At 43.0% G+C, this 22,464-nt stretch overlaps 1 protein-coding gene and 1 long non-coding RNA gene across 5 annotated transcripts in view; one reads left to right on the plus strand and one right to left on the minus strand.

Moving 5' to 3' along the window:
• The first annotated feature begins 3,681 nt into the window (after nt 1–3,681).
• Nucleotides 3,682–22,464, plus strand: part of LOC141372180 (uncharacterized) — a 71,219-nt gene continuing 52,436 nt past the window's right edge. The window contains exons 1-2 of the long non-coding RNA XR_012377483.1: nt 3,682–3,803; nt 4,342–4,457. This is a non-coding gene — a long non-coding RNA (uncharacterized lncRNA). The remainder of the gene's footprint in view (nt 3,804–4,341; nt 4,458–22,464) is intronic.
• GRIA1 (glutamate ionotropic receptor AMPA type subunit 1) overlaps nt 12,916–22,464 on the minus strand; it is a 299,507-nt gene continuing 289,958 nt past the window's right edge. For 2 of the 4 annotated variants that reach the window (XM_025867184.2, XM_025867186.2), the window contains exon 16: nt 12,916–15,742. In XM_025867184.2, the coding sequence (XP_025722969.1) occupies nt 15,542–15,742 (201 nt within the window). In that variant the 3' untranslated portion in view covers nt 12,916–15,541. The remainder of the gene's footprint in view (nt 15,743–22,464) is intronic. The other 2 variants (XR_012377477.1, XM_073890683.1) reach the window with 1 other exon arrangement.

Consider the following 22,464-nt stretch of genomic DNA (forward strand, 5'->3'; position numbering starts at 1 on the left):
ACCTGAGGTCTTGGACGTCATGGAGCCGAGAAGAGCTGTCCCTGCTGTGCCCTGTTCAAATTCCTGACCCACAGAATCCAGTTGTTTTAAGAAAATAAATTTTGTTGCACTTTGTAACACAATAAAAACCAGAGCAGCCAAAACCAATCTGAACTGCACACTGAATGATTCCAACACTATGACATTCTGGAAAAGGCAAAACTATGGAGACAGTAAAAAGGTCAGTGGTTGCGGGTGGTGGGGGCAGGATGAAGGATGAACAGGCAGAGTGCAGAGGAGTTTTAGGGCAGAGAAATTATTCTGTATGACACTGTAATGATGGATAATGATGGACACGATGGACCCATTCGTCCAAACTCTTAGAAGGTACAACACCAACAGTGAACCCTAATGTAAACTATGGACTTTGAGTGATAAGGGTGTGTCACTATATGTTCATCAGTTGACCAAATGTACCATTCTGCAGGTGGGTGTTGCCAGTGGAGAAGGCTATGCAGGCCTGGGGCAGGGGGTGTATGGGAAATCTCTGTACCTTCTGTTCCCTTTTGCTGTGAACCTAAAACTGCTTCTAAAAATTAATGTCTTAAAAAAAATAAAAACAGAGTAGCAGTCTAGATTGGTAAATCTCTTGGTTGGAATATTTAGGAGATCTACATTTTAGTCCTGGCTTTAGCACAAAATCACTCATTTTGGGTTTTGACTCTAAGCACAGATTTTTCGCACCATTTGGAGACTTGATGCTAACTTCCTTGATGCCAATCTGAGTGGCCCAGAAGGAGAGAGAATGGTTTCAGCACTTCCAGTCCCAATAACCGCAGACCTCCGGTTGCCTCCGTGGGGGCGCTTGGTCATATGCAGAACCAGCCTGTATAATCAGTTCACACTGCCTTGCTTGTCACAGGGTGATAGATTTCCCACCTCTCTTTCTTCTCCTAATTTCTCCAATCTCCCTCAAGGATCTTGGGCCTTGGAAACAAATGCCAGGGAAGGCATAAGAGTTCGAGACTCCCTGCCACCCACTTGCTCTGTGACATTGGATAAGTCCTGTTCCTTCTGTGGGACTCTGTTCCTTGTTGGTGAAATAGGAATTTGGACAAAATGAGAGTTAAGTAATGTTTTTATTTTTAATTTTTTTGCATGAGAGCCAATTGAGGAAAAGTAAAATTATGAAGTTTGGGGAAATACGTCTTCTTCCCTAAGTCAAAATGAAAATGGGATTTTTGAAAGCCAAAAGCTGTGCTACAGCTGCTGAACTCCCCCTTTGTCTTCATAATGGACATTTGTCCCATATGAGGTCTAGAATGGGCTGGCATTGTGCTAAGTGCTTTATGTGCTTGAGGTCATTTAGTCCACCTATTTGTGGCAGGCATGGCTGTCCCCATTTTATAGATGGAGGGCAGAAGCTCAGGGAGGTTAACTGACTGCCCAGTGTCGTTCAACTGTCAGGATTTGAACACAAGACTCAGTATCCCCACTCCTAGCTACTGTGCTACCTGCTTTCAGTTCATCCCAAACATGGAGAACACTTCTAGAGCTTGTGTTTTGTGATTCTGAGATTTTGTGGGCCCCTCCTCAGAATTGACTCTTTCGGTGGCCTTGGAGAAGAGCTAGGACTCAGCAGAGTGATGACCAGACCTTCATACTTTGACTGATGACCAAATCCTACTTCTGCAAGAAAACATGAGCCACGTGCAGATGTGGGGCTTCCTCAGCACTCCGTGTCCTGGCTGAGCTCCAGCTACTGAGAATGACAATGACAGAGACACCCTGCTTCCCCCCTGCCCATTTCCCAGACCACTTCCTACTTGGAGACATGACCCTTTCTCAAACTTCTCAACTCCTGATGAATGAAAAGAACAGAATATGGCTTCTGATGTTGGACAACTTCTGAAGCCTCTAGCCTCATGGTTAGATGGTTAGGCTCTGGGGTCCCACAAACTTGGGCCCCAATTTTGACTCTGCCCTGTAAGTAACTTGCCCAAGATTGAAAATTATATTTTCTCTTGGCCTCAGTCTCCTTATTTATAATAGGAAAATCACAGTCTCCTTCTAGCACAGGTTCTTAGGAGGATTAAATATATAATAATGCAAAATGTTCAACATTGTGTTAATTAAATATTAGTTTCTATCTTCTTTCTCATCTTGAAGTTGTGGGAATTGGTGATATTGAACTAACTGGGGCTACATTTTTGGGGTAAAGTGATAAGTTGGGGCATCACTAGAATGCAGAGGAGGACACAAACTATGGGAGTAATAATAATACTAACGCTCCCTTACAACTAGTGTTGCACATTGCAGTTTACAAAATGCACACATATACATATATACATACGTAGTCTTAGTTGATCCTTGACATGACCCCAGAGAGTGAGGAAACCATATCACATATGTGTTATTGAGACCCTGGAGATGTTTATCTTGAGACATACAAGAGAGGAGGAGGTGAGAACTACCTTCCGATCTCTGGGAAGAGGGGGACACTTGGGAGGGCAAGCCAAGAATGTTTGTAGTGCCTAGAAACATGTCTTGCAATTTTAAAGTCAGAGCAGGCTAAGGGCAGACACAGATACCTGGAGGAGGTGGTGAGTATCCACGTTCCTGGAAATATGCAGGCAAGAGGCATGTGTTAGTGCCTATCCACCTGCCCTCTAGTTGCCTTAGTTGTGAGAATCCAGGATTCTGTGAAGTTGCACATGATTAACTCATCAGGTAGAAAGTGATAATCCTGAGTCCTGGACATCTGCGATCTCTCTTCACCTTGCCCTCCCTGGCACAGGCAAGACTACACCTTCATAATAAGATTAGAACAGCAGGAATGTCACTTCTGTGGGGCTGGGGCAATGAGTCTGCTCTGTCTGCAGTCTTCTGACTTGAATTCCACATAGGCTTCTTGCTGCCGTTGCTCCTGCTGTGCTGGGAGAGGTACGGGCAGGGGTGGCTCATTATGCTGAAGCCAGAGGCAGGGGGGATGGGAAGTGTGGGCTCTGGCAGAATGCCATCCAGCAGGAAAGGAGCAAGTGGTGGGGCAGAGGAGAAAAGAGCAAATGCAATCACACCTGCAGGTGGGCTGATCGCATTCTGTGAGGGTGGGGACTGCCAAGTGAAAAGAACACGGCACCATTGACACCTGTCTCAAGGGGTCTGCAGGAGGAAGAGCCTCTGTAGATTTGACCGTTTAAGGAATCTTGGTTTTCTGTGCCAAGGAGACAATCAGAGCTGCATGTAGAGACTATGAAAGCACAGTTCTTCTGAGATATAGTCCTTGAATTGAGTCATCCATTATTAATTCATTAATTTATTGAGTACTGAACAGATGCTAGGTTTGGTGAGATAGTAGAGTAGGATTTCTGGTGCTGTTGTTAAAAGTTCTGGGTTGGGCTTGGACAACCCATAAATCCCTCTGAGCCTCTGTTTCCTCATCTGTAAAATGGGGGTAGGAGTGCCTGCCCTCTGCCCCTTATAGGGTTATTGTGAAGCTAGACTGAGGCCATATGTGTGGAAAACATCTTTCCAACTGGCCCTGCAACAACCCTTTCTTTAGTGAGATGGGAGAAAAAAGAGGGTGATAAGTAACTGATTTTCATTGTAAATCCACATTTCAGATAAACGGATCAGAAGCTAGTTTACAAGGTCATGATTCTGGGTTCTTAATGAAGATTCAGCATTTATCTTTCCCCTAGGTTGAGATTCACAGGAGTTTGGAGATAGACAATTCTCAACTGCAGCCTGGCCCCATCAATTGGCAGTTCTGTGACATGGGGCAAGGTGTTTAACTTCTCTGAGCGGCACAGGTGAAAACAAAGGTAATGCCTGCCTTTCAGACCATTTTTATAGGCATTAAAGAGAGGGAGTATAGGTAATGCCATCAGGTACAGGAACTGGCTTATAGAAAGTTACATGTACCTGGCTGAGAGCTCTTAATGCTTCAGAAGTTGAATAATCTGACACCCTTTTGACTGATATTCTTTAATTATATTTTTTATCACTATGTAGACTACAGAGTACAGGCTATTAAGGATAATAGCAGCACTGTCTCTATCTGCATGCCCCACAGAAGAAAGCAAACAGCTCTTGGTTACACCTTAGAAAGCTTTCATTGCAATTACCTAGAAGGCTTTCCTTGAGGCATTCTGGTGAGCAGAATTTTCTGCATCTCCTTAAAATTTCTAGTGATGGCAACAAAAATATCTGTTCTGTTAAACCACCATTTAGCATGGCTCTACCGGCAAAACAATGATTCGTTTCCTTCTTTTTTACTCTTTTATTTGTGAGGCCATCCCTTGGCCAATTACATCCTCAAGTTAACTGGTGCATGCTTTTATTTTTTTCCCTCCACATAAGGGGTATCCCAGGACCAGCAACTGTCTGGGGTTCTCATTTGATGGAGTGCAGAGATCATGAGTCAAGAAGCTCACCTTTCAGCCCCAGCTTACCCACTTCTGCTTATGTGACTTTAGGTGAGTCTCTTGATCTTCCTAAGCCTCAGTTTTAATTTATAAAATGGCAGTAATAGTCTCTACTCTGTCCACCCACCATTCAGGACATTGCTATGAATCAAGACAGGCAGTAGTTGTGAAAGAGCTTTGTGGCTACGGAAATCTGTGGCATTGTGAAGGATTATTATTTTGGAGCAATCATCATTCTAAGTAAAAGCATCAAATACAGTGAGTGGAATTTCGTGTATGAGCCAATGGAGTGGGAACAAATTTTTCAGGGGCTTCTGAAAGTACTAAACTGCTGCTTGACCTTGCTGGCCTATATGTCAGAATGGTTTGCCTCTACTGTTTTTCTCTTTATGTATTCTCATTTATCTGTGCTGCCTCCCTTAAGTCCTCATGGGATTTATACATTTTTGTGTTTTTCTATCAAAGGCACTCCATTTAATGCAAAGTTGATAGCTAACTGTAGGTGTCCAGTCTCTGCTTCAGAAAATAAATAAACATGAACAATAAAGCTCTCCTCCCTGCAATGGTTCAGGGTGTGTGTGTGGAGGAGGGAGAGAGGGAGGGAGGGAAAATGGAGGAGGAGAAAGGAGGAGGGAGGGCAGGGGAGAGGAGAGGGAGAGAGAGATTCTCTGATAATATACTCCTTTTCATAAGATGAAGAAAATAAAAATTTATGTGCAGAAAGGAACCCCTTTGAGACCTTACTTACTGCTTTTTTAACACCAAGTCTTTTTCAGAGAACTCTCAGGTATGTGTGAGTTAACAGTCTCAGCATCCCTCAGAAGACAGGTCAGGAGGAAAACATTCTTTCCCCTGACAGCAGAGGGGAAAATGGAAGCTGACAGAAGTCAGGATGGTGACATTGGTACCTCAGTACTTGCAGATGGATTTGGACAGGAAACATTTGAATTCAGTCAAACCATTTTGAAACCCGTTGCTAGCTGTAGAAACCACTGATTAGAGCTCAATTACTGACTTTTTCTTAGTTATTATCCGGTTTCTAGCTGGTCACTGATTGATGAATCAGGATTGGTTGGTAGAGATGGAAATTAACTCAAAGTTGCTTAGGCGGAAGAGGTATATGATCAGTTCTCACCCCTGGGGCATCTGGGTACAGGCTGGCCTCTGGAACTGGGTCCAGGGACTTGATGACATTAGGACTCTTTTCCTCCATCTTGCATCTTGGCCTGAGTGAATTGGCTTTGTTCTCTCCTTCTGCAAAAAAATCTTTCTCTACATGAGTCCAAAGATAGCCCTTGGATAATTTTAGCTTGGATTCAAAATGCAAAGGCCTCCTTCTCATCTGAACTTCAGATTAAAAAAATCTCAAGGAAGGATTCTAATTAGCCTGATTTGTGTCACAAGATCATGTCTAGCCCAATCACTGTGGCCAGGGCAGAAAGGGACTATACTTGTCTGAGCCAGGGGTGTGTGGAAGGGCAGGGTACTGAGGTTGGCAGCACAACCAGCACCCCTTGATTCCATGGTAGTAGGAGCAGCTCCCCAAAGGAAGGGATGCCAACTGTTAAAACCCAGAGATGGCTACTGCCAGTACTGCACTGGTTTCCTTCCAATGGTTTTCCAATAGCTGAGAAGTTAGTTTTTATATCATTGCTAAATGGTTTCTAAGCAGTTAATTAAGCTGATTACTCAGTCAAATGAAATTAACAGCTGCTTTTTGTTTTTTCCTCCCTAAATGAGCTCATGTCTAAAGACAGGTCCTCTAGGTCACAGCACATTTTTATTGAATGGAAAAGAAAAATGATTCTTTTTTCTAATCATGATTTCATGGCAAGATGAAGGAAAGGGTAATGAACAATTTCTCCTGTCTCTTTGTGACTACATTTTAGGTAGGCACATTAAAGCAAGGGCTTCCTAATCATAAAATTATGGCATTTGCTTTAGGAGCTTTTAATTTTGCATTCTGAATCATTTGCTCACCTTCTTATGTCTCTACCCTATTCTCCAAGTGCCTCTTTACTATTCCTAGCAAAAACTAGTATCAGGAAAACACCTGGTAACAAGCATTTTAACCCAGTGTGACTTTGCCAGGTGTTCATGCCTACCAAGAACATTTCTAAAGAAACTTAACTTTGTGGAATAAAAGGCTTTGTCCTGGATAAGAAATTTGGGGGACATAAACAGCAAGGAAATGTTTTGGTTGGGGGAAAATTTTATCACTATTCTGAATTCCCACCATTTGCCTACTTTAGATTTGAGACTAGTCCTGGTAACAATTTTCAACTGCCTCAGTCCGAAGAAAGCCTTTCCAGATCATGGTCCAGTTTATCCAGGTACACTTAACTAGCTCTATAAGCCAGATGAAAAGCCAGACATTGAGCTTTAGGGTTGTGTGAGTATAAGAAGGTCTCTTTGCTATATGCAACGTACCCTGGACTCTGAGCCAGGAGAACTAGCTCCTAGCTAGTCTTGTTTTAACCAGGAACTTATACCACTCTGGGCAGGTCAATAATTCTCTAGGGCCTCAATATCACTTATTTATGGAATATAGTTGGATAAAATAATGATTAGATGATTTCTAAGGTCCCTACCATAGGAAATTTTCTGAGTTTCTTTCTTTTAGGTAAAACATTTATTCATTGGAAATGTAACTATCTCTTCCCAAGGACATGTGAGCATGAAATCAAACAGCATATGTCAAATGCCCAGCACAGAGCAGATGTCACGTAGATGGTACTGGTCCCCATTCATGATTGTACCACATAGTTCCTGTAGGGTGGTATTTATGGACTCATGTAGTGTGCTGTTCTCTTTGTTGGTAATAGTGGCCTTACTTGTGGAAATTGTCCAAATGTAGGCACACATATATTTAGATCCTTACATCCAAGGATCCCCTGCCACGTGTTACATATAAGATACTATTATCAACATTTCCCAGCGGCCAAAAAACCTACAATCCTTCAAGGCTTGAGGAGAACATTTTACTACAGCTGGGATAGTGAATGTGTTGTAAAGCACTTATCCTTCCTCATTTTGTGTTTATGACTTGATTTATAAACCCATCTTGGTTCCTTTAATTGGCTAAAAACTGGGCCCAGAATCCCTTGCATCATGGTATGACACCTGTTCGTGCCCTGAAAGTCACTGTTGTGACTTCTTGTATGGTCAGGCAAGTGCCATCTGCAGGTGGCAGGTCTGTTCCCTGTTGGTAATGTCCTTCTGGGACTTTTTTTTTTTGAAATTGTCATGCAGTGGGATGGCTTCCTATGATTGATTATGAGAATTCCTGTGTTGTAGGAATTACACAAATTCTAGGTGGCTAAGGTTCCACTTCTATCTCTGAGCTTCAGTTTGCTCAGGAGTAACATTGGGATGGTAATTCAGCCTCACAGGCTTACTGCCATGATGAATAAATGAAGGGAGTGGCGTGAGGCACCTAGCACAGTGCCTGCCACATAGTAGGCACCTCAAATATATGTTTCTTGCTAAACTCAATACCTGATACCTGAATGGATTTCTTCCTCAGCCCCCAAAACTTCAGTTCCCTCTTTCATGGTGAATTAAACAAGCGCTCCCCCACATAGTCCAGCCTTCTCCGTCATTGCTTGCCTCACCATGTGGTGCCAGCTACACTGGGTACTTGCCCTTTTCCCAAACAGACCCTGCCTCTTCCTTCCCTCATGCTCTGGCTTGTTCTGTCCCCCATTCTTTGAATGCCTTCTTTTCTGTCTCTGTGTAGTGCCTACAAAGGCAACACAAGAATGTCATCACTTCCTTCCCTTATTTCCCCAGATAGAAAAGATCTCTGCCTCCTTTGGCCACTAAAGGGCATTTCAGTCCTGCCTCTCTCATTCATCAAGTCATTCAACAAGTATCTTTTGAGGATCTATTATGTACCAGGCATTGTGCTGAGGCAACAGGGTCCCTGGTCTTGTGAGTACGTATTTTAGATGGGCAGAGGAAGACAATAAGCAAGTAAACAAGATATTATTAGGTGGCGATGAGTAACATGAGCCTGAATGATGTCAGAGCGAGTCTGCATAGGGCGGAGAGGGAAGGATGTTCTGGGGGAGACGACATTTTTAGCTAAGACATGGATGAGGAACTAGCCTTGCAAGGATCTAAGTGAGGAGGGTTTCAAGCTAAGCAAACAGCAGATGCAAGAGCCTTGAGATGGAGCTAAGCATGGCATGTTTGAGGAACAGCACAGAAGCTGGGTGGCTAGAAAACAGTGATCAAGGGCGGGACGCTAATGTAGTATATTCAAAGTCTCCTTTTTAAAGGCTGGACACAAGGTGGTGAGTGGCATGTGGAAGACTGGACCCAGGCACTTGGACTTTTTCCATCTATCTTTGACCTTGTGTTATACTTAGTGGTGTTTATGAACTTTATTTTTTCTTCCTATCAACACTCTAAGACACAGGGCTATCATTATTTGTCTCCTTATTCCCTATGACATCTACCTGTGGACATGGGCATTCAATACCTATGTCTGTTAGAAGAATGGATATTCTGGGATTAGAAATGAAGCTTATCCAGTGGGATATGCGGGGCTTGGGTAGGGCTCACCTAGAGGCCTCTCAACTGATTCTAGCTGCAGAGCCTCTTGCAAAAGAGACGGGGCAGAGCATAAGCCACTTCTGCAGGCAGAGCCCCTACTACCTCCTGGACCACAGCTCTTAGTTCTGGCAGCCTGGTTGAATCCCCAGCCTTGGTTTCTCTGGGCTACATAGATTTATGCTGTGGGCCAAACTCTTCTGACCTCAGCTCACTTCCCTAAACTCAGTTTCTTCCTTGACTAAATTCCTGTAACTGTTCATCTTCCCTGATGGTTCACCTGATTTAGGGTCCTTTTACTATTCAGCCTTGTTCTGCCATCATCCATACTCAACATGCTATTGCAATGCTGTAATTATGTAAGGGTTTCTCAACCTCGGCACTGTTGACATTTTGGGCAGGATAACTCCTTGTTGTGGGAGGCTGCCTTGTGTGTTGTAGGAATTTAGCAGCATCCCTGGGCTTTTACTTACTAAATGCCACTAGCACTCTACCCCTAGTTGTGGCAACAAAAAATATATCCAGACATTGCCATATGTCCTGGGAGGCACAAAATCTGCTCTGGTTGAGAATCACTGACATCTACAACTAGGAGGGAACTTAGAGACCAATTAGATGAATCCCCCTTTTCTCGTTTCACAATGAGGTCACTGAGGCCCAGAGTAGGAAATGTGTTGCCCAAGGTCACACCACAAATTGGCAGTGATGTAGGCAAGAGTCTTAATATTTTTTTCAATCTTATCCCAGTGCTTTTCGGTAATATGGTGAAATCTTAGGAGGCAGTCAGGTAAAGTGAAAAGGTAGTGACTTTGGAGAGAGAGTGGGAATGGAATATAGGTCAAGTCATTGATTGGCTGCATGACCTTGGGTTCTGAACCTCTCTGAGTTTCCATTTTCTCTTTTGCAGTGATACTAGACCTAAGGGTGGTAACAAATCTCCACCTCACAGGATTATTTTGAGGACTAAATGAGATGTTTGCCCTAGCATCTTACTTGGTATGCACAGTGCTGAGCAAACATGCTCATAGTGCTCTCGTCCCTTGTAGTGCTGTAAAAATGGCAAGCACAGTATTGAGGAGAAGTTAGAGTTGTCCCAGTAGGATTCAGAGTGCCCATGGAATATGAAGCTGGTAGGCAGTGCTTTCCAGTGGCCTGTGTTAAAAATGCAGGTAGTGGGATTTGGTGTTTGTAATGCAAACAGCCGAATAGTTTTCCAGTTTGGAAAATAACTGGCTGTGTTGAAAATGGGGACTCATTTGACAAAGTTGTCCCCCCTACCACACCCTTTCCTGAGGAGGTATCTCTGATAATTGTATTTTATCTCTAACATCCTACCTCTCTCTTCCCCCAGCAGAATGTTATGTTATGACAGATATGCCTAAGGGGTAAAGGAGTGTTTTGAGCCCAAGTCAGGGACTGTGCCTTTTCCTCCTCTTTACTAGATGAATATGATGGCATTTTCTCTTGGGACCATGGAGATTTGACTCCATCAGGTAACCCAGGTTCTGATGTTAGTCTGGCCATTGACAAATAACCCTAATATAGTTCTTTGTAATTTTCAAAGAAGTTTTCATGAGCACTTTCTGTGTTCCCCAGGCTGACAGAATTGTTGTGGTTCTCAATCCTTGGCTGCACATTATAACCACCTATGAGTTCAAAACCAAACCAGACAACACCAATACACTGACAACTACACCTCAGCTCAGACAGACTCTATCTGGACGTGAGTCTTGGGCATTGGTGATTTTGCTTAAAGTTCACTAGGCGATTCCAATGTACAGTTAAGGTCCAGTATCACTGCTTATTTTGACACCAGATACCCCATTTCTTTGATGAGAAAAATGAGTTTCAGAGGAGTTAATTTTCTTGTTTAAGCTTGTAAAGGAAGAAGGAAAAGAAGCTAGGTATTGTGAATCCTAATCTAGGCCTTTCCACTATAGCAAATTGCTTCTCTATTCATGATGTGATCTGGAAACTTCAAGAAACAAAACATTTTTGAAAATTACAAACAGCAGAACACAGATTACCCTATGGTCAAATATCTATAGTCCCAAGGAAGAAAAAAACTCATCTGACAAAAAAGAAGGTAGCTTCTTATTCAAAACCTCAATTTTCTTATCTGTAAAGTGGGGTAGGAATGTACTGCCTAGACATTCTTTCCTTGAAAGAACATTAGCATTTGGTAAGGAAAGAACTTGCCATTTTGTCTCTTAATTAAGATAAGTTGAGTTTTGACATTTCGGTGAAAGATACTCATCCTCATTTCTGTAGGGCATTGCCGACCCTTTCTTGGTGTATATTAGGGTGCTACTGAACAGATAACCTGAATAGGGCTATAAAAGATGCAAGATAAAGTAAGGAAAATTAGTGGACTTAGTTAACTTTCACACCATCTCCTTGGCAAGGGTTTGTCCCAGCTCCAGGGGCAGTCTAATAACTGTGGGGATACTGTAACCATTAGGAACTCCTTTCTGTAGCTGAGACTAAGTCCATTGCCTGTACCTCCCAGAATGGATCCTGGTCTTAACCACACAGAAAGCTAGCTCTGCTTTCCCCAGAACAACCCTGAAGATCCTTCTGCAGGCTCAGTCAACTGTTGTGCAGGGGACCTGCTTCTCAGTCCCCTTTCCAACGGGCTTGCTGCTTTTTAACCTCAATCTGTTTTAGAGGGGCTAAAAGTAACTCTCCTCTTCTCCCTTTTTGCAGTCCTGTCTGGATCAGTGATCTCTCATACCCCAGAAAGATAGGCTGGCTTTCCCAAAGGTGTAGCAGGTATAGCCTTAACCATTTTTTTCCCCAGTTACTTTGGCATTACAGGAAGGTAGAGAACTTCTTGCCTGTTATTTTCCTGGCCACGATACATCATGACCTGGTTAGCAGCAAGATGGGTAATGCAAAGGCTTTGGATTTAGGTAGACCCAGTTCAAATCCTGGCTCAGGAGTGTGAGCAAATTATGTCATCTTTTAAAGCCCGAGTTCCTCTTCCATAGGGCACTTCCTTAGAGGGCCACTGTCATGGTATAGAAGGTATGAAGTGTGCTTGACATAGTAGTGCTCAATACATGGTAACCTGTGCTTTTACAGCTGTTATGATCATTATCTGAACTATATGTAAGTAAGGTGACAGAGATGGGTTTTCTCTACCTGTTAGCTGCTGTTAAAGTGTTTCTTCAGAGGCACCTAGGTGCTGGAGGTGACTGCAAGTGGGTCCAAACAATTGTTGGAGCTTCACACAAGTCTGTTAGCTTCTTCCCTTTCCCTCAACCCTTTACCATAGAGATGGTAGTTACTGCCTGAAATGCCACAATTAGAACTTCATTCATTTGGGGTGTCTGGGTGGCTCAGTTGTTAAGCGTCTGCCTTCGGCTCAGGTCATGATCCCAGGATCCTGGGATCGAGCCCCAAATCCCTGCTTGGCGGGAAGCCTGCTTCTCCCTCTCCCCCTGCTTGTGTTCCCTCTCTCATTGTCTCTCCGTCAAATAAATAAAATCTTAAAAAAAAAGAACTTCATTCATTTATTTTAGACCTCTGACCCCTGTTAATATGCAAAATTCCTTGGAAAAGAAAACATTTGAAGTTGCTCTTAATTATCAGTATCTAAATGTCAACAAATGTCAGATCCTTTATAGAAAGCCCATCTTGCTGGAGTGAAAGAAAAACTTTCAGGCAAGAATGAGAGGGTAATGTGGTCTGGGACCAAGATTGTCTGTGTCTAAATTGGTTTTGGTTTAACTCTGCACATCACAGATATACCTAGACTCTAGTTTGGGGGTGTCTGGAGTGAACTAATTCAGCTGAAATGACTTGTTTGAGAGCTGTTTGTGAATCAGGAATGGTGGTTACCATTAAAAATGTACTAGTCTTAGGTTCAGCAATAAGGAAGTAACATAACTTCTAGAGCTCTGGCTTCAGAAATGGCACAAAAATGGAATGGACAAATATGAAAAGTAGGTAATGGATCCACAGTGATTTAATTCTCGGTGATATTTTCATTTTATGCAAATACCAAAAGAAAAAAAACCCCTGGCTACTTGAAAGAAAAACAGGAACCAAAATATTTAGTGTTTGATCAAGCAGAAATCCTTTCACACATCTGCTAAGAGAATTAAAACAAATATAGATGTTAAATAAAAGGCCCAGGTACCAAAGAGCAAAATTTAATGAAAGCCAGAACTGTTAAGTATGGATTCCTGTTGAGAAAAATGTCAATCTCTTTCAGAGTTTTCCCATTGCTCTATTTTTAAGAAAAGTGTAGTAAAAATACATAATACAAGTTAACTTTTTTCTTGCTATTGTTTTCCCCATCACCCCTCCATTGATAAAAAGCTTCCTCCTCTGGAGTCCTGGACCCCCACACAACATAGACCCTCATTGTTAGCTTAGATGGTCTCTCCCTCTCAGATCATGTTCCCGGTGAGCTCAGTGGCTGGAGAGGCATCCTACCAAAGGCAAAAGGTCTTTGAAGCATGTTGATGGTAATAGGATTATTTCCAACTCCTCTGAAATGCACTCCCTAATGGTGGGTCATATCAGATTCTGCAGTGGTAGGCTAAGGGATGAAAAAAAATTCTGGTGGGAGGGCAGGGAATGGAGAGGACATCAGCTGGTGAAAAGTACAAATCCATCTTGACGGTCCTACTTCACGTACCATGCCCACACTGACACGTGAGAGACTGGACAGCGCTTGAGTCGAAAGAGTGAAGAGTTTGATTTGGGGATGGTTCTTTGCTATGGCTGATATTAGGAGAATGGGAGACACATAGAGATGGTGCGTGTCGGCTGAGATAATCCACTGATGAAGCCAATCATGCTGCACTTACTTGTTGGTAGGCTCCCAAACCTTTAGTTTGTCAGTTGCTAACGATAACCCCTAGCAGAGAAGACTAGATAGAAGTAGGGGGTAAGGAAACAAGCCAGAACATGGTCACCAATAAAAGCTAAAGACATATGGCACACACTGAATCATGCACCTAGGAGAGTGGCTGCTGAAGAGCTGGAAGCCAATTGCACCAAGAATGAGAGCTGGGATCTCCAAGAAAGCTAAGTGCCAGGAACCCTGCTCCCAACTAAAGTTGCAGTCAGCCTGGGCTTCTCTCCATGAACCCTGTCACTTCTCCAGTCTTGCTTCAGTTCAGCTTTATAGTTACAATCATGGGCATATTGAGTCTGGTCATTGGAATAATACATCCTCATTCTGTCTTAGCCAGGGGGAAGGTGGTTGGGGTCAGTGATATTAAGGTCCCCCAATGTCGTTATCAACTTAATTCATCTCCCTATCTTCCTTAAATTTATTCATTCTTGGGCATTTTACTTTCTAAAGTGACAGAATGTTACCTGGCCACATGCTAAAACAGCACTTTTAAATGGACATAAAAATCCAAGTTCTCCAGGTCAGCAAAACCCTAAGCTTCATATTTGGTCTCTTAATCCTAGGACAGGGCACACCATGAAAGGTTCTCTTGCTTGTGGGCTTCCATGATGCTTCCTCTTCCAAAATTCTTCCATCCTTTATTTTGCACTTAGTTTGCATAGCATTTCCCCCTACATCAGAGGCTCTGAAGAGAGAGTCTACTCCACAGTGGGGTTCCTGCTCAGATGTCAAGCAAATGAAAAGTGAGAATCATGGGCATTATCTCCCTGACTGTCAACTATTCCCAAAGCTGTACTTGGTTCAGGAGGACAATTCAGCCACCAGAGTGCCTTTGGGCTTGAGCATAGCAGAAAGACATAATTCTCAGGCTGAGGTTGACTCTGTGAAGACACATACCATTCCACCTAAGCCTATGGGATGGCTGTCACACATTAAAGGAAGCTTTCTCTGAGCCTCCAGCAATAACTTCTTGAGTCCTCCTCTGACTGCACACCTGCCTTTGCCCTCTCCACCACCCTTGGTCTGAATTAGGTTTTGCACATGTCCTCAGCTATATCAGTGCCTAGGAAGTGCCCTTCCTGGGGAAGGCAGTCCACTTCTTCAACAACATCCATCCTCATCCATGGCTTGGGGCCGAAGGATGGAGGGTAACTTAAAGAGCTCCAATGGTGAATTAGTTTGAAGGTTGCTTTTTTCCTTTTGCTTGCTTGTATGGTAGAACGAATCTTTAATCTCCAGTCTGAAAACTGAAGAGACATGGGTAGGGAGTTGGGAGTAAGAAGCCAGGAGAAGGAAGGGGCCTAAAAGAACCTGCAAACCTTGGATATTAGTAAGAAAAAAAATATCGCACACACTAAGACATATTAACAACCGAATAAAAGAAAACAGTACAGTTTCCTCATTAATGTTCCTGTGACTCCGTTTCAGAGACACAGGCTCTATTAGACAGGGTTATTCTCCCCTTATTGCGGTGCATTGCTGTTTATCATCCTCACTTAGCAAACGGAAAAGTGTGAAAGAACATCAAAAAAGGAAAAGGGATGGCAAAATGATTTTTCAATTCTTCAGGAAATTCTGTTGAATCATCTTCCTTGTGGTCATGGTGGTTGGTGGCGGTTGCGTTTCATTTTGTTTTTGGCACTGAAGGGTTTGGGATGGAACTGGGGGAGCTTGCGCATGCTCCCCAAGGGGTCTCCATCTGCTCCAGTTACAATCCCGTGGCTCCCAAGGGCATCCCTGAACTGTGGCTCATGCAGGGAATCGACTGCATGGACTTGGGGAAGTCGTGGCTGACTACCCGGCCATTTTCTCCACTACCGCCACCGCTGGTTCCGGCCCCACTGTTACGTGGGAGCGTCGATGTCCGCATGGCTTCATTGATGGATTGCTGTGGGATCAAACAGAAACCCTTTTCAGGAGGACCGGGGGTTCTTCCCCAGGTCCTTGGCAGTGATTGGCAAGGAGAATGAGTCAATGCTGGCCTTAAAATCTCACCCCATCCCTCATCCCTATCTTTTTTCCTTATCTGGAATGCTAACCTTGGCCTCCCACAAACACACAAAACTGCTGTGTGGCTCTGGACAAGTCTAATCTCCTTTCTGGACCTCTTGTGCTCTCTGTGCAATGAGGTGTGTTAGACTGGGTGGTCACTAAGATCCTTTCCAGCTCTTATATTCTGTGATTTCTAAAGATGGACTATTTCCATGGTAGTATTAATGATAATAAATGTAGCAACATGCCCAAATAGAAAGTTGTGAAAAGGGGTTTGGGAAACTTGGGATTTTAGTTTTGGTTCTGACATCAACTAGTTGTATGACCTTGTGCATGTCTCTTTACCTCTCTAGACTTTTAAATCTCCATGTTTGTGAAATGTGATTATCTACAAACCTACAGACTTTTATTAGCAAGAACAGTGCTACTGCATGAAAAATTATTTGATATGTTTTTTTCAAAGGAGTGTGTTGTTGAGTTAAAATTTAAAACTACCTCTGATTTACTTCAGGAAAAATCCTATCCCACCTCTAGTAGCACGTGTTATGGGAATGTAGGACTTATTTGAATAATAGTCAAAATGTAATTGGAAAGAAGCATGCATGGGCTAAAGAAAATGAGAATACTTTCCAAAGATCATTATCTGCATGTCAGCTGTTTCCCACCAGCATGTATAACCTGACGTCCAGACTGACACATCAAATCAGCTCTACTTGTGATTTCCAGAATACTGGAATTCTAGATACGAAAAGGACTCCAGTGATCACCCTGGGATCAGATGGGTGAAGTGGAATGTTCAAAACCACAACCTAGAATTAGAACCATATCTTATTAGATAAGAGGAAGGGTTCTGTTCTGAGTTCCTTTGGAGAAAGAAGCTTCATGACATGAAACCCAAACCCTCCTTTCTTCCTGTCACTTCTAACCTCCCAATAAGAGATACCATAGAATTTTTGAAGTGGGGGTTGGTTTCTTGGGAATCAACATAAAGAAGAATTATTTATAAGTTGAGAGTTTTCTGAGACCAATCCTACCAATCCTTCAAGGCTCATTCTGTTCTCACCTCCTTCTTGAAGCCATCCTAGACTGTACCACCAAGTATTTGGCCCCCCTCCCCCACCCAGTCTAGTACTCCTACATTATACATGCTTTTGTAATGGTTCTGCTTCTGCTATGTCGGTTTTGTCTTCTTTAAGAGAGCTGTCTGGAGGAGGGCAAGGTTCATTTCTTCCCAGTCCGTAGCAGTCTCCCATAGTGTCCAGTATATAGTTAGATGTTTAATAGATATTCTTAAATTTGTCTGAAAAAAAAAAGTCAACCACCTAGGACCCTTCTCAAAAAGTTTATGAGCTTTCTCCTCTGCATATTGCCATGATTCTAGCCATCAGAGAAGTCAGTCAATCTCTGGTGGCCAGACAGACATAAACAGCAGTTTGACCTAATTTTTGTTTCTACTATACTATGCTGAGAGTCTCCTCTTATTACTGGCAATTCTGACAATATTTTTAAGTGTTTGTTCTTTTTAAAATTCCTGATTCAGACAAATCTGCCCCAAAGGTTGCTCTACCCATACTGGTTCTGCCTTCTCAAACTTCTGTTCTCTATTTATGTACATTCTCTTTTGATTGTCCTCCACTCAAGAAGAAGTGTGACCTTGATTGCATTCTTCTAAGTGAAGGCCAAATAAATACTACTGTGATGCTCTATGGGGGAAATGTGAAAAGAATACCCAAGGAATTAATGGTTACTTGTTGTCACTTGTGTGTGAAGGAAGTATGGAACCTTCTATGGATTAGCCTGGAATGTTTATCTTCTATGATTTTTTCTGCTACTTCCCTTTAATTAAAAAATAAAGTTTATAGCTCACACAGATCATCTTGGGCTTTGCTTTTCAAAAGGTCTCATATATTCCCGTAATATTCCATTGAAGTTGGTGGTATTGAGGAATTCATCTTAAAGGAGAAGATTGGTGGCATAGTCAATATTGGTGCCTACCAAAGTCTGAGATAACTTAGCCAGGCCTGTAGCTAAACCCCTCCAAATCCATACCACTTGGAAGTGGTTTTCCAGGAAGCTGAGGGCTTCTCTGTGGTCAATGACTCCATCCTCCCATCGACAGTGAGTGCTACCTGCTTACTGGCTTCCTTTCTAATACATTATGGGATCTCAGGAGAAGAGATGAATAGAGTCAAAACTTGGGAGTGGAAGGCAATGCTAAAAATGACTAGATCATTAGTTCCCAAATTTGACTGCACATTGGAGTTATCTAGGGAGTTCTGGGGAAAAAATACTGATGCCTGAGGCATACCCTCCAAGATGTTGACTTACTAAGTGTGGTGTGTGGCCTGGACATCTGGATTTTTGAAAACTCTTTAGGTGATTCTAATATGCAAGCAAGGTTGAAATACACTGATCTAGTTTATATCCTTCACTTTACAGAGAAACTGAGGACTTATGACTGACTGACTTAAGGTTAGAGTTATCAGTCCCTTAATGTCAAAGTGGATGGCCTCCTAACTATATGCCCCTTATGACAGCTAAGCTGTCATAAGCTCATATTATTCCTCCCCTTGCCTGTGGGAAATGCAGTTCTCCCTTGTCCATCCTTGACATACCAGCCATTCTTAAAGTTCATCCTTTCAGGTGTGTTTGAAGCTGATGCTGAGGGAGAAAAGTGTGAGTGAAAAGTCCAACCTTAAAGTCCCCCAAGTTGCCTCTTCAGAGACTCATTTCTCTAACTGTTATTATATCCTAACTTCTTAGCCACTTGCTTTTCCAAGAAAAGTCTCTCCAGCCTCTGCCCATCCTAGAACACCATAATAAAAGCTCAAACCTCAGTGATGACCTCCTACTAGGATGTATGCTAAGAGCTAGAGTGACTGCCTGCTGTGGAGGATGCACCCCTGCATTACCAAGTCTCTCAGCTGCTTGATAATTCTAGGGAAATGCACAAAGCCTCAGCTGCTATGGCTTAATCACAGCTCATGTCATACATACAGTTATTTTCTACAGAGAGCAAAGTAGGCAATAATAAAGACCCTGGTTATCTTTAATATCAGCTGAGGACTCAGTTCTGGTCTTTCTCCCCCAGGTAGAGGAGAGGCACTGAGGATCTGAGACTTCAGTCTGGACTGTGTCTTAGGTTATGTATTTTTGCTACTATATGACCATTCAGATTCTACTCATTGGAAAAGTTGTCTGAAGTCCCTCTCTGAACATGAGGGACTTCACGTTCTTCCCGCAGTCTTCCTGTGCTCTTGGTCACCCTGGACTTCTTCCCGTTTCTGGGCAAAAGTTGTAATTTTTGGGTCTCTGACACACATGCATCCTTTGTAGGCAACTCCTTCCCCCTGGTTAATTCCTTCCACATTTCAAGTCAGCTAGACATCAGTTTCTCAGGGGAACCCCTGTGACCTGCCCCAACCCTCATTCCCTGATCAGGACTTGACAGCCCCAGTATTTTTGTTCAAACCCTCAGTGAACATGTAAATTTTTTTTTCTGTCTTCCCATCACACTTGTAGTTTCCTGAGAATAGAAGCTATATCTGTTTTGTTCCCAACTGAGTCCCCAGTGTTGAGCAATGCCTAGCATACAGTGGTGCTCAGTATGTCTTTGCGGAAGGAATGCCTGCAGGGTGCCTTCCCACTGTCCCTGTGACACCTGCTGTGTGCCTTTCTTGTGTGACATGTCAAAAGTGAAGGGACTCAACAACACACAAGCAAAAGATTACCTATTATGGATGGACTCAACAATTACCTCAGGGAAACCTAAGGATAGGGCTGCATCTTATTTGTCTATGCACTGTGGCCGCTGCTGGAGGAGACACATAGTAGGTGCTTACAATGATCTTTTCCTGCATTGGAAGTCTAATTCCTGTTTCTCCAGCTCCTAGCTTGTGTGACCTTCCTAGGACAAGCTCCTTAGCTTCTCTGAACCCCTATTTCTTCATCTGCAGAACTGTAAGCACAATACATTACAGAGTTAATAATGTATATAAAGCACTCTGAACATGGAAGTTACTAAAAAGATGTCTTCTTCCCTTCCTTTCTTCTTTCCCTCCTTTTTCCCCTCTTCTACCCCCTTCTTTCCCTTTTCTCTCTTCCATGAACAGTGGGGAACGGCTCTCTGACTACTGTTGAGAAATCAGGGGTTGGCCCTGAACTATGTTTAGAGGCTCAAGGCCTTAAAAATTAGCCAAACATAGTGATCAAGGAAAGGAACAAGAGGGACCGTTCTCACCAAAGGCCCGTGACACTGTCAACATGGCCCTCTGTGTGAGGTGAAGGCCGCATGTCTGTAAAGAGTTAACTGTCTCTGGGGAAGGCTAATTACAGAATAATAAAGAAAACTGTAAAGCTGTGAAGTCTGAGAGGCAGGTGAATGGTATCCTACTTTTCTCTTTTGGGTAAGAGAGAAGTTGATGCAGCTTCAAAAATGAAGGGTTGGGTTGATTAATGAAAACAGTAGAAGTATCTTTTCTATAGTTGGAAGATTAGAAATTCTATTAGGAGCCTTGATGAATTGGGCAGAGTTGTGCCAACCAATGGAATTAATCATAAAAGATTGCGGTGGAAGACCTTGGATGAATGATTCTAAGAGATCCTGGCATTGGCTTCTGAGAAATTCAACATCTTTGTAAAGGGAAGGGTATGAATGTCCCCAAGAAGTTATAACCTGCCTCAGTGGCCTCCTCTAGGTATTCTTGTCTTAACCTGAATGTTGTGACTTCAGTGGTGAAAGTCATCTGTCTAGTTTTAAGACAATCCTACTCTTTAGCCACCCTGGTACCATTACCTGACACTGACCATGATTAGTAGGACATGGTAATCCCATAGGAAGGGCCAGAAGTCCAGGCACTTCCTGCTTGGTGGATGTCTGCTGTCATCAGATTTTATGAGCACAGATGGGGCCAGAACCAGCTTGGATGATGCTGTCTGTGCTTCTAGGCTGGGTGGTCTTGATGGTTCTATTTGCTTACCCAAATAGCAGCTCTCCCCCATGAATCACCTCAGCCTTGAGGAGATCTTCTCTTCTAGGTACAATTCTACATTAGTTTTACTAATAATTACCCTATGTGTGCCAAATGTCCAAAGAGAAATTAGACACAGTTTCTTACCTTCAGGATCTTAAAAACTATATAGCTAAAAAAACCTAGGACATATAAGTAGGGGCAATAAAAGGAAAGTCTTAAAAAGACTGTAGCTGGTCCCTAATAGGAAATATTATTATTATAAATTCTAGTTATCATTGTTAGTATTGTTATTTATTGAGAGCTTATCATGATGCAGGCATTTTGCCAATCCCTTTATATCCATTTTTCACAGAAAGCTCACAACAATTTTATGAGATATGTACTGCCAGTAGCCCCATTTTACAGAAAAGGAGGCTCAGAGAGTTACTGGAACTTGTTCCAGATTATACAGTTAACAAATGGAACAGGCAGGATTTATGCTCAGACACTCAGTCTCTAGGGCAGACACCACACTGCACTGTATTCTAGGGGAGCCGTGAGAAGGAGCTCCTGTGATGTGTACTGGGCCAGTCCTGGGCCCTTGGTTTGGGTCACAGTTCACTGGAAGGTTTTGGGGGTTTGTAAATGTTGTAGCTCACCTAGCTCTTTTTCTGTTCCACTCTTTGCCTCCAGAGTGGCTTTTCCTCACTTTGGAGGGTAAGATAGGAGAATATTTACGTTTATGTTTTGGATGGAATAGGCAAAGAAATCTTTGTTTAGGTTCTAGGAGACCTTTTTCTGTTTGCCAAGCTTCTTGGAGGTCTACCCTGGGTTTAGGATCTGAGGCCCATGCTTTTGCTCTGCTTTGTCCTTTCTGAGAAGACCTGGTAGTGGGTGAGCTGGTTAAGGGTAGGAATGAGGTGTTCCTAAGTCCCCTGGCTAACTACCATCATACTACCATCCTTTAATTGTTCCTTGTTATTGTATCTTAGTTACATTGCCTTTTAAATAGGCTCTAGGGGCAGAAGACAGGGAGAGAGATTAGCCTGCTTTAAGGCACACCGGTGGGAAGCATGAGGTGGGTGGTTAGAGTACGTAGTATGTAAGGAGAGCAGATTGCTTGGGAGAAGAAAGTAGGCTGGAGCCATGATGTGGAAATGTTGAATGCCAGGACAGAAGGTCTGAATGCCAGGACAGAAGGCCCTCCTCCTCCAACTCCCACTGTCTGTGTACAGAACTGAATACAGAGTTTCCAAACAGGGGAAACAAATGTCCAGCAATGTCTTCCCCAAGAGTGACCCTGGAGATATGTGTAGGGCTGTTGGCCCAAGGCAGGGAGAGGCTAGATAGGAGGCTGTGGTTGTGAATCCACAGTGGGTGTACTGAGCTTATATGGACTTCTTAGGGCCCATTCTAGGAGAGCAAATCCTACCAGTGAATCTTCTTAGTCTAGTCAAGCCAACATCACAGCCTAGGGTACATTGCTCAGAGTGACTGCATTTCTCTCCACCTTTGTTGGTCTGAGTCCCACTCGTCCTTCCTCTTAATTTTTGCCGCATCCTGGAAGCCTTCTCTAATTCCCTCCTCCTCTGTATTCCTATCAACCTTCCTATCTATAAGGTGCTTCACTGAGTAATTTTTCTGTGCAGTTTTTTTTGTAGAAAGTGCCAATGGTCCCAGATTGCAG

The sequence above is a fragment of the Callorhinus ursinus genome, unplaced genomic scaffold (assembly GCF_003265705.2).
Source record: "Callorhinus ursinus isolate GAN/ISIS: 27379988/994484 unplaced genomic scaffold, GSC_fseal_2.0 scaffold3, whole genome shotgun sequence".
NCBI classification, from domain to species: Eukaryota; Metazoa; Chordata; class Mammalia; order Carnivora; family Otariidae; genus Callorhinus; species Callorhinus ursinus.